General features: G+C 40.9%; 1 protein-coding gene across 2 annotated transcripts in view; it reads left to right on the top strand.

Annotated features, from left to right (window-relative positions):
- Positions 1 to 249: 249 nt before the first annotated feature.
- GXYLT1 (glucoside xylosyltransferase 1) overlaps positions 250 to 11,449 on the top strand; it is an 82,552-nt gene continuing 71,352 nt past the window's right edge. For both annotated transcript variants that reach the window (XM_036761824.1, XM_036761823.1), the window contains exon 1: positions 250 to 551. In XM_036761824.1, coding sequence (XP_036617719.1) covers positions 331 to 551 — 221 coding nt within the window. In that variant the 5' untranslated portion in view covers positions 250 to 330. The remainder of the gene's footprint in view (positions 552 to 11,449) is intronic.

The raw sequence follows: 11,449 nt of genomic DNA, 5'->3' as shown, positions 1-11,449 counted from the left end.
TGGCAAGTCTGGATCGTCCTCTCAAGCAGCTCACGTTTAAGGCACAGCCTAGTCAGGGAGCCCTCGCCTCCACCTTCGTCTCCCAGGGTCGTACATTTCTGGTGAACTGGGTGTTCCTGTGACACCGCCGCAGCGCCAGAGTCACCCTGGCTCTCGGCTGCAGCCACGGAAAGGGGAAGGAGGCGGAGGAAGGACGGAGAGGGAGGAGGAACTTCTGACTGCGACTGCGCACTGGGGTTCGGCTTTCAGTTCGTCAAATCTGGGCTACTGGCGGCAGCCAGAGAAGCAGCCACAGCGGGCTCTGTGGGCAGGCTGTGGCTGGAGGAAGACATGCGGCGTTACCTGCGGGTGCTAGTACTGTGTCTGGGCTGCGGCTTTTGCTCTTTGCTTTACGCCCTCAACCAACTCGCCGTGTCCCTGGAGGAAGAAGAGACCGGCGGTGGCGGGAATCTGAAGGCCGCAGCTGCTTCCTGGCTTACTGTTAGCGGACGTGTAGCTGGGAAAGGGGCGCGAAGCGTAGGCCCCAAGGAGCATCCCGGCTGGTCCAACAGGTAGGCTGCCTTCCTTTTCTTACGTAGCACACCCCGCCCTCTAAAAGACTGGACGGAAGCATGGCCTCCTCTGTATCTTAATTCGTTCTGAGCCAGCGCCCGTCTTCTTCAGTTCTTCCAGTGCGGTGCTGCTGCTTCACTCTCGCTTCCTTTTCTCCCAGCCACACTGCCGATGCACTGAAGCTCAGTCTCAGATTTCCGCCCTTGGCCTTAGTGTTTTCAGCCTACCCCCCAGATCTCTCTGCTGCTCCGTGACACTTAACTGGTTAAAACATAGCTCCTAATTTGCAGTAGATGACTTTCAGGGTTGTGTCACATAATTAAAAGGGATCGCATGGAAGCAATTTTCTGTCTTATCTAGTTTAAAGATTTTCACAATACAATTGAAACACAAATTAGGGAATCTCCCTCAACTTCATTTACTGAAAGAGATTCTCAGATTTTTTTATGTTACGATTTTCGAGTTTAGGCCTCTTTCACATTACTAGTAATTTTACTAAATCTGAATGCTTACACCTATTTTTAGGCTGTTGTTGAATTTTGGAGTTTAGTAATTTTCCCGATTTTAAAAATTCGCTCTGGTGTTGAAAGCCAAAATAATCCACAAATCCACGGAAGCGCACTAGTGACTTTTTTTTAAAGATATTTTAAAGATAGGTTGTATTTTGTCAGCGCCTGTATACAACTTGTCATGTTTGGAATTAACTTGGATTTACTGGAGACTTTTCAAGCCAAAATAATCACCTCTACCCTAGTATAACTGAACCAGTGCTTATCCAGAAAGAATTTAGGCAAACCATACGCTGATTGGTCTTTTTCATCAGTCTCTTAAGTGATGGAGATGTTTCTTAAATGGGAAGGAGAGTTTAAAGTCTTCTTGAAGAAGCTAGGCAGCTCTTTTGTTCGGTGAATTACTAAGACATCTCTGCTTATAAGTACAAAAATATCATCTAAAGTTAAAGAAATTACATTTGGTCCTATAGTACAGACAATTGAGGGTAATTTGTGCAGAACTGAATATTATGAGAAATGACATTTGGAAATATATAGGGCATATATATATATATATATAGGACATATATATATATATAAGATAGATAAGAAACACGTAAGACAAAGTATGTATAAAATTTAGCGATTATATGACAAATTAGACTTTGTTGTAGAATGATAATAAAAAGTAGAAAATAATATTGCATAACAATTGGGTAGCAAAATATCCTCCAATATTACCCATTTTATCTTGTGCTAATAATTCAATTTGCATTTCATACTGCCAGTTAATTTTATTAGATTTCTTTTAATTATTTGAAATGTAAAAGAAAAGCTCCTGTTGTATTTGAACACAAGAATTAGTTTATTGGTGAAATTTTTGGTAACAGTAGTACTATTATGAAGAGTAGAGTCACTTTTAACTAGTTTAGCCTTTGTTATAAATGAGGACAATTGATTTTTGACTTTTAGATCTCCATGATAGACCTGATAGAATTTGATTGAGAATGGAGGTAGGCACTTAAATATGAAATTATGACAATTGTGAATGAACCCTTGCAGAGAGGGAGTCATCTGAGAAGACCAGTATTACAACTTATAGGAATTGCTCTGATGAATTTAGATTTTCTGTTTATTTTGAAAATTTTTTGATTTCTTTTTTTTTTTTGTCACTCATTTCTCACTCTGTTCCTCTCTTCAACTTGAGAGTAATTCTTTATAGCAAAGAATAAAGGAGGAGAATAAAAGGCAATTGAACAATACTAAACAACTCTTCAACCAAATCTAACACTATATGTAGTATCACACATCCATAGTCTCTCATCCCTGCAAAGAGGGGAGACTCATTGTTATATCTTCTTTTTTGGTAACAAACTTGGTCATTATAACTCTATACAGAATCATAGAATTTGCGAGTTGAAAGGGATCCCAGAGACCATCTAGTTCAACCCATACACAAAAGGAATCCCTACTATAATATAATTAACAAATGTAGTTCACTCTCAAAGCTGATGTATACCCATGTAATGTATTTGATTTTTATTGTTTTGTTGTTGTTTTTTCCATTTATTTTGTTGTCATTGTTCTCCTAGTTATGCTTACTTGATTTTGTTTTGATTCATAGAAGTATTCCTATGCCTCCCTGTCTTCTTTATACTTAAAGTTTCTTATAGCACAGTAATATTCCATTATATTCATGTACTACTGTGCTTGCTGTTTGACTTTTTTTTTTAAAGCATTTAATTGGTTTAGAGGTTGCTGTTGGCCCAGTGTACTAAGTGCTGGGCCTGGAGTCAAGAAGACCTGAATTCAAATTAGACCTCAAACACTAACTATATGACTCTAGGCAAGTCACTTAACTTCTGTTTGCCTCAGTTTCCTCTACTATAAATGGGGATAATAGTGGCACCTATGTCACATAGGGTTGTTATAAGGATTAAATGACATATTTGTAAAAGTGCTTAGTAGAATGCCTGGCACATAGTAAGTACTATATAAATGCTTATTTCCTTCCCTTTCCCAATAGAACAAAATTCCATATTACGGTCTCTTGTGGATTGGATTGCTTTAGGAATTGCTTTAGCTCTTCTGCTGACACCAACCAATCTTCCTATGAAAGTCAAGGCTCATCTTTTAGTACCAACATTTTGCTGGTGTTGTTACATAGCAGTGGAATGTGAAATACCATTGACTTTGAAAAAATAAAAATGAATGTTTCCAGAGCACAATGGAAAGGCATGGTGGATGTGAGTCGGCCGCAATAAGACTACGGAGAAACTCCAGAGAAGAATAGGAGTAAAATATGGGAAGCATCACAGATGGACAATCATAGTGTTCCACCAGTATACTATTGATTATGAGAAATCACAGAAGGCATGTAGCACATTGGATATATTTCCTGTGGTGAACTTTTGGGAGAAGACAAGAGTTGTTTAGGATAGGTTGCAGTCTTTATCTTTGAGTCAATGGGTCTATTTGTGTTTTTGTATGCCCCAACTCATTTTACCATTTCCTTAATTGAATGTCACCTGATTTATTTCCAGGTCTTTGTTATTGCAAAAAAGTTCTCTCCCATTCTCATTCTCTCTCTCTCTCTCTCTCTCTCTCTCTCTCTCTCTCTCTCTGTCTCTCTCCTATTTATTTTTATAATTTACTTCCTTGGGTCACAGCAAAATAGTGGGCTTTCAGCAAAAGGTATAATAGATACTTTAGTCAGTTTCTTACCAGAGCTCCAAATTATTTTCTGAAAGTTCAAGTTCGTAGCTTCACCAACAGAACACTGATGTACTTGTTTTTCCACAACCCCTATAACATTAACTATTCCCATCTTTGGGCATCTTTGCGATTTTATTGGATGTGAGATGAAACCTCAGTTGTGATTTGCCTTTCTCGTACTATTATCTATTTGGGTTCCATATGGTAGTTAATTTGTAGCCTTTTTGAGAATGGTTTGTTCATATATTTTGAGCACTGTTACTTGATGGTGGTTGTTGCACTTCATTCTCAAAGATGATCAAAATATCACTATGTTAGAGTAAAGTTACAGTGTGTCCAACTGTGGCTTATCAGACCAGTATAAGCTTGGAATGCTCTACTGGCAGGTGGGGCACAAATAGTCCATATGACCATTTGAAGTAGATCCTCTGAATCTGTACATCTCACATTTTGAGATGTGAGCTACTTCAGTTTTGCTTTGCTCATAGAGCACAGTACCTTCTCTGCTGAGGGCACACCATGCTGGGAGGATCTGTGCCAGTGTCTTCCACGTCACACAGTCAGTTACAAAGTTCTTAAGAGAGACCTTGACAGTGTCCTTGTAGTGCTTTTTCTGACCACCATGTGAGCAGTTGCCGTGTGTGAGTTCTCCATAAAATAGTCCTTTTGGCAAGCATATGTTTGGCATTTGAACAACATGGCCAGCCCATTAGAATTGCAGTAGAGTTTGAATGCTTGGCATTTTAGTTCGAGAAAGGAGTTCAGTATCTGGTATTGTATGCTTCCAGGTGATCTTCAGAATCTTCCTAAGACAATTCAAATGGATACGATTCTGTTTCCTGCCATGATATAGGAGTAAGACAAAATTCATGACCTCAGACAGGGCCATGGACATGCCTGAGTGGTTTGGAATTGAGTAGTATAAGGAATTCTCTAGGTAGAAGGCAGAGGAAGTATAACATTTATTTAGATTCCAGAGGATCAAATCTAAGGACCAATGCCCCCCATTAGTCATAGTAGCAAAAATATTCCAAAACCGCGCCCACCTCACTGTAGTAACGAAGAAATTATAACAAAATATTATAGCAAGGAACTAAGCCATACTGTAGCCTTCCTGCAGGGGGACCCCCTGCCCCCCCAACCCCCCCCCCCCCCCCCCCACTGCTAGGGCCTTCCTATAAAAGATTACTCAGGAATCCTCTTTGCTCAGCACTCTCTCCTGCATCTCTGCTGACTCTGGGTTCCTTAATCTCCGCAACTGCAACTCTCTCTTGTTCAGTACTCTCCACTCTGCAGTCTCAATGCTGGCTTTCCCTTTGTGTCTGCTGCCTCAGTGCCTTCTTGATGTCTGCTTCTGAATCCTGCTGCTCTCTGTTGCTCCTAATTCTGCTGCTTCCAGTTCTGGGCTCTCTTTTTATACAGCCCTAGCTGTCATCTGATTGACTAGAACTCAGCGCACATACCATTGGCTCTGGTTTTAGCAGCTCCCCTTAGGGCCATGAGGGCTTCATGCCTCTTGCAAACTAGCAAACTAGTTTGTTAACTAGCCTGGGTCCTCACATCTAGTTACTGAAAAGGTGTAGGCCTGCCTCTAATCAGGCCTCCCTTTGTTGGCCCCACTTGAAGCCTATTCAATGGGCAGGAAAGATCTTTCACTTATGGCTTTATACATGGTCATGGTAGACTGTCCAGGTTTCATAGGCATACAGTAATGAGGTCAGCACAATAGCTCTGTAGACCTTCAGTTTGGTAGTAGGTCTAATAGCTCTTCTCTCCCACACTTTCCTTTGGAGCCTCCCAAACACTGAGCTAGCTCAGGCAGTGTGACCGTCAACCTCAATATCAATGTGTACATCCCTGGAAAGTATGCTGCCAAAGTAAGTGAACTTATCCATAGCATTCAAAACTTCTCCATTTCCTGTAACCGATGGTTCCATATATGGATGATGTGGTGCTGGCTGATGGAGCACCTGTGTTTTCTTGGTTGTTAGGCTAATTATTAGGCCAAAATTATTACAAGCAGCAGTCAATCCATACTTTATTGCATCTCAGCTTCACAGACTTCATTGAGTGCCTAGTCATCTGCAAACAAAAAAATCATGCACCAACATCCCTCCATTTTGGTCTTGGCTTGTAGCCTTTTCAAGTTGAAGAATTTACCGTTAGTATAGTAGCTGACCTTGATGCTCTGTTTGTCCTCATTGAAGGCATTTGACAACATGGCTGAAAACATCATTCTAAAAAGCATGGGAAGAAACACATAGCTTTATTTTGCTACATTGGTGACTGGGAAAGCATGAGAGCATCATCCATTATCCAGAACATGGGCAAGCATACTGTCATGAAATTGATGTACAATACTGATGACCTTCTCTGGGCAACCAAATTTTGACACAATTTTCCATAAGCCTTCATGATTGACAGTGTCAGAGCCATTGGTCAGATCTACAAATGTTGTGTACAGATCTCTGTTCTGCTCTTGGCATTTCTCCTGGAGTTTTCAGTTAGCAAGCACCACATGAACTATTCCTTGGCCCTTTCTGAAGCCACACTGGCTCTCAGGTAGATGACCATCTTCAGGGTAAAGGATCAGCCTATTAAGGAGGACTCTGGCAAGAATCTTGCTAGCAATGACTAAGAGAGAGACACCTCCCCCCACCTCCCTCCCACCCCCATCATTGTCATAGGACAAACTATTTCCTTTACCTCTATAGAGATGGAGGATAACTCCCTCTTGCCATATAACTCGGAAAATTTCAGTCAGATTTTGTGTGAGCAATGGACTCCCCTTGCCCTGCCCTCCCCCAATACTTCACCTTGTAAATCTCAGCTGGAACAGAATCAGCACTAGGTGCTTTGCCACATGAAAGGAGCCTAATGGCATTCAAAACCTCTTCTTCAGTTAGAACTTCAGCTAGGAGGGATTGACTTCAACCTGAGGTAAATGATCAATGGCTTCAGCATTAATTGATGATGATCTGTTGAAAACGCTATGGAAGGATTCAGCCCATCTCTCTGGGATCATGTCCTTTTCACTAATCAGCACTGAGTAGTTGAGATGCAGCATAGGTCTTTGGCCCATAAATAGCCTTCAGGGCATCATGAAAATGCTTTGGATTATTACTATCAGCATAAAACTGAATTTCATCTTCCTTTTTACTGAACCAAGAATCCTACATAATCCTATAAGCTTCTTTAACTTTACTTGTACTTTACTTTTAATGGAGCTAATTACTGCCTTCTTAGAGATGGGTGAACTATTCTGCTGATAAACCCTGTGGAGTTCTCATTTTTCCTTTAGCAGCTTTTGAATTTCCCCATCATTTTCATTAAACTAGTCTTGATGTTTGCAAGTGTTCTGATGGACAAATGCAGTGATGTACACCAAATCTCTGAAAGCTGTCCACTCTTTTTCTGCTCCACTATTGCCAACTGTATGTTGGCTCAACTTTCCCTCCAAGTTAGTATATTAGGAAGGCAGAATTTATGATATCAAAGAGAATCTCATATGTGCCTAAAAGGTCCGGAACCGCAGGATATAAGGAATTCTCTAGGCAGAAGGCAGGAGAACTAAAGCATGTATTTACACTCCACAATAACAAGCCCACAAACCAGCGTCCCCATTTTGATATTTTCATCAAAAGCTTCCAGGCCCAATAAGTCCGCCTCACAAGGGTAACCAGGCGGCCACAAAGAAGTGAGATAGTATAAGGCAAAATCGTATACATGCTTCCCCTGTTTGGTAAGAAGATTACCCACTGGCCTCCAGTCCTGGCTCAGCACTCCTCGCTCCACGTGGGTCAGCTCTGCTACCGGCAGCTCAGCTTTGGTTGTAGGTGTCTTTGGCTCCAACCAGAAAAGGAAAAAGAATCTTCAAGCTGTCCTCTCCCCTCTTATAGAGTTTTTGACATCATCAAGCGCCGCCTGAATGACCAGGGCCGATTGGTTCTTGACTTGGCCCCTCCCCCTAGCGTAGACCAGGTTCTGGAGCTAACACCTCCCCTCAGCCAGCCCCATGACTCATCACACAGGAAGTTGTCTGCTTCCTGGAATGCTCTTTGGGCTTCCTGCCCCGGAAGAGCAAGCCACAGCGTCCAGAGGCTCAATGAGGTAAGCTGAGTCATTCAAAGAAAACAAAGGCCATTCTGGTTACAGTTAGCAACAAATTTCCCACTCGAAGAAGTGCTCTAATCTGTTGACATTAATTCTTCTGGTAGTCATTTTGCCTTGGGGACAGCTGTGAATATTTATCTTTGAGACAATAAGTCCATACATCTGAGCCACACATCTCCTTATAGTTATATAGTCTATTAAATGCCAATGTTTGCTGCAAAGGTGCATCCACAATATTTTATTGCATTTGGGAAAATAGAAGACAGTGTTGGTCATGAGATGCATAAGTCTTCAGTAGTAAGTGACCATTGCTATTGCCGTTTACAATTCCATTACTACCAAGGACTTCCTACCATGTCTGGTAGTCTGAGCCTACTCTAGCATTAAAGTTACCCAGAATTAGAAGCTTGTCCTCTTTTGGCACATTGATGATAAGGGACTCCAGGTCTCCATAAAGTTTTTCTTTGACCTCATCAGGGTTCATCGTGGTGGGAGCATAGACACTGATGATGATGGCATGGTGTTTTCCTGCAAGTAGCAATTGCAGTGTCATACATCTTGTCATTCACTCCTTTTGGTAAGCATGCAAGCTTGTTGACTAGATTAGTTTTAATTGCAAAACCTCTACCGGCTTCATAAGTGTTCCCCTTCACTGTGGGCACTCCACAAAAATGTGTATCCATCTCCAACTTCAGTAAGCTGGCCTTCATTTGCGAGCCTTGTTTCACTCAGGGTTGCTATTTGAATGCAATACCTGCTGAGTTCTCTCACAACAAGAGTTGCTCATCTTTCAGTTCTACTGGATTTTGTGTTGTTTATATGTGTGTATGCATGTTCTATGTACTGATGGTAAGTGGAATCATCTCTGCAGAAGTTTTTATACACTTTTTTGTGTTTCGATCACAGGGTGGGATCCCTGCCTGCCACAGTAATCTGGCTAGGGTGTAAGCACACAATTTTTAGGGCATCTTTTCTAGTCCCTTTCTCAGACCGGGAGGTGAGCAGTGTGATCCTTAAAAGGCTCCTTAGACACCCAAGGGGCTGCTGAATCCCAATGCTACTTCCAGTCAGAAGACAACCCCATGACCTGGGCCACCTGTGTATCGACACTTCCCGCTTTGTCATTTGCCTGTTACCACAGGACTTTGAGATAGGTAAACATGGTTAAATGGCAAGAGTGATGTCTTTTGATTCATACATAAATTGAATTTAAGTGAGGCAGAGTTGCATGAAGTCATCAGCCTCACTGTCTCTTCCAGAGTCATCATGTCCAGTGGCAGGACAGAGTCCAGACAGCTGTTGATGGCTTGAGATGCAGTCGATGACCTTGGCATTTTCGATGTCTAATTGCTCTAAGCACTCCACAGCACCTGTTTTAGCTTTCTTCATGGCTGTTGAAACAAATTATTTTCATCTGCCCATTCCACTGGGGGAAGTCTTCACTTGCTTGAGGTAGACACCCCTCAACTCACCAGCGGATATAAGACTCCTCAGTTACCCTCAACCTGAATTTAGCTCGTCTTCTGAAACAGTTTACCAGGGTGTTGCCACTGTGCCTATTACGCCTTCTTGGAGGTACAGGTGAGAGTTAGGTAGATCAGATGGACACCAAAGGTAAAAGCAGCCCTGAAAAATGCGTGGCATCCCTCACTCCAGTGGTACTAGTTTTCCCTGAACACACCCTACACCCCACACGGTTGCTTATATATTGGTTGGTTGGTGGTTGTCCTTTAAAGAGGACCAAAAATGACATCACTGTGTTGGAGTGATATCACTTACATGGCTGATCAGACCAATATGAGCTTGGAAGGCTCTACCACAGGTTGAGCACAAATAGTCTGTGTCAACATTTGGAGTGGATATGTCTCTAAATTTGTGCATCTCACATTTCTTTTGATTACTGCAATTCTGCTTCACTTATAGAGCACATTTGATGTGGGTATGCCATGCTGGGTGATGCCTTGCCAGTGTATAACAATACGCAATGGATTCCAAGGTTCTTCAAAGAGACAGTGACATATGTATCTTGGATATTCAAGAGACCCTTGTCAGATATATTTGATACAATAATTTTTTGCCCAATTGACATTTCCCTTATTATCTTAGTTGCATTGATTTTTTTAATATAAAACCTTTTCAGTTTCACGTGATTAAAATAATCTATTTTATCTTTACCCCTCTTCCCTATTTTTTTTTTTTTGGTTAAGAACTCACCTCCTAGCTTTAACTATGGAAAGGTTCATAATGTGGTCATCTTCCAATTTTTTCTTCTAATTTATCTTTAATGTTCAGGTCCTGTCCATTTTTTAGTTTATTGTGATAGGTAGTGCAACATTGTGGTCTAAGCCTAATGCCTGTCAGACTGCTTTCCAGTTTTCCCAGCAATTTCTGTCAACTATGAAGCTCTTTCCTATGTAATTTCTCTTTTCAGTTTTATTGAACCCTGGGCTAATGAAATTTGATTACCTCTGAGTTTTCCTTTAGATAGTAAGGGCTTAATCAAGTTGTGATAAAAGAGCTACTTCGAGTAAAAATTTTATATTGTTGCTTTTTAATGGAGCAAATTAAATATTGAACAAAACAGAGAAAAACAAATTTACTCAAAGATATAAAAATTATGTTAATTCAATACTTATTATTGTCCACTAAAGTATAAAGCATTATCCTAAGCTATAGAGATACAAACATAAAAGCATAAGAGCACAGAATAAATACAAAATAACTTTTTTTTGTATTTTGTTTTTGATTGACCCTGTGATTTTATTGGTGTAGGGAACTCCAGTTGAGAAAACATCTACCAATGAAATGCATCTAAGAGTCTCAGAGAGTAGGGAGTTGCCTGGTGTACTGAAGGGCTAAGTAAACTTACCTTTTCATTCCCATCCAGGCTACTGGCCTGATTTCTTTCTGTATCACCCCCTGTAAGTCTTTTCACCCTTGAAGATCACTCCAGCCCCTTTCTCTGACTGGTCAGTGCCTCCTAGAACTTCCATTTTAAGAAAAGGGCCCAGCCCCACCTTGTTCACCCCTTCATTCCTTTCTGGGATATGCTCCTGACTCTCTTCTTCTCCATCATGCCTCCCTCTCCTTGCCCCCTTCAGCTTCCTTTTATGTGTTGTCTTCCTCCATTATTAGAATGTAAACTCTTTTGAGGGAGAGACCTGGCACATAGTAGACACTTAATAAATGGTCATTGACTTGACTTCCCAAACTCATATTTGTCACACAGCTCATATTTGTCAGTCAGAACTTCAACCCAAGTTTGCTTTATAATTTTTTTAAAAATTCTGAACTTAAACATCAACTAACATGAATACTTCTTATCAGATATGAAACTATGAGTCTGTTATGTATACAGCTTTCTTTTCTTTTTCAAGTGTATAATAGATTTCACAATTACTTTTGAAAGCTCTTTTGTTTGTCCATGATTCCTTGTGGACTTCCTTTTGTTCTCTTTTGGCCTTTTTCATTCCTTCTTTCTTGCTTCCTTCCTTTTCTCTCCTTTCTTCCTCTTCTTCCTTTTTTCTTTCTTTCCTTCCTTCCTTTCTGTTTTATTTCTTTCTTTTTTCAACTCTAGA

Source organism: Trichosurus vulpecula, chromosome 5, assembly GCF_011100635.1.
Source record: "Trichosurus vulpecula isolate mTriVul1 chromosome 5, mTriVul1.pri, whole genome shotgun sequence".
In the NCBI taxonomy this organism is placed as follows: domain Eukaryota; kingdom Metazoa; phylum Chordata; class Mammalia; order Diprotodontia; family Phalangeridae; genus Trichosurus; species Trichosurus vulpecula.
The sequence above is the reverse complement of the archived record's forward strand: the minus strand, read 5'-3'. Positions and strand labels throughout refer to the sequence as shown.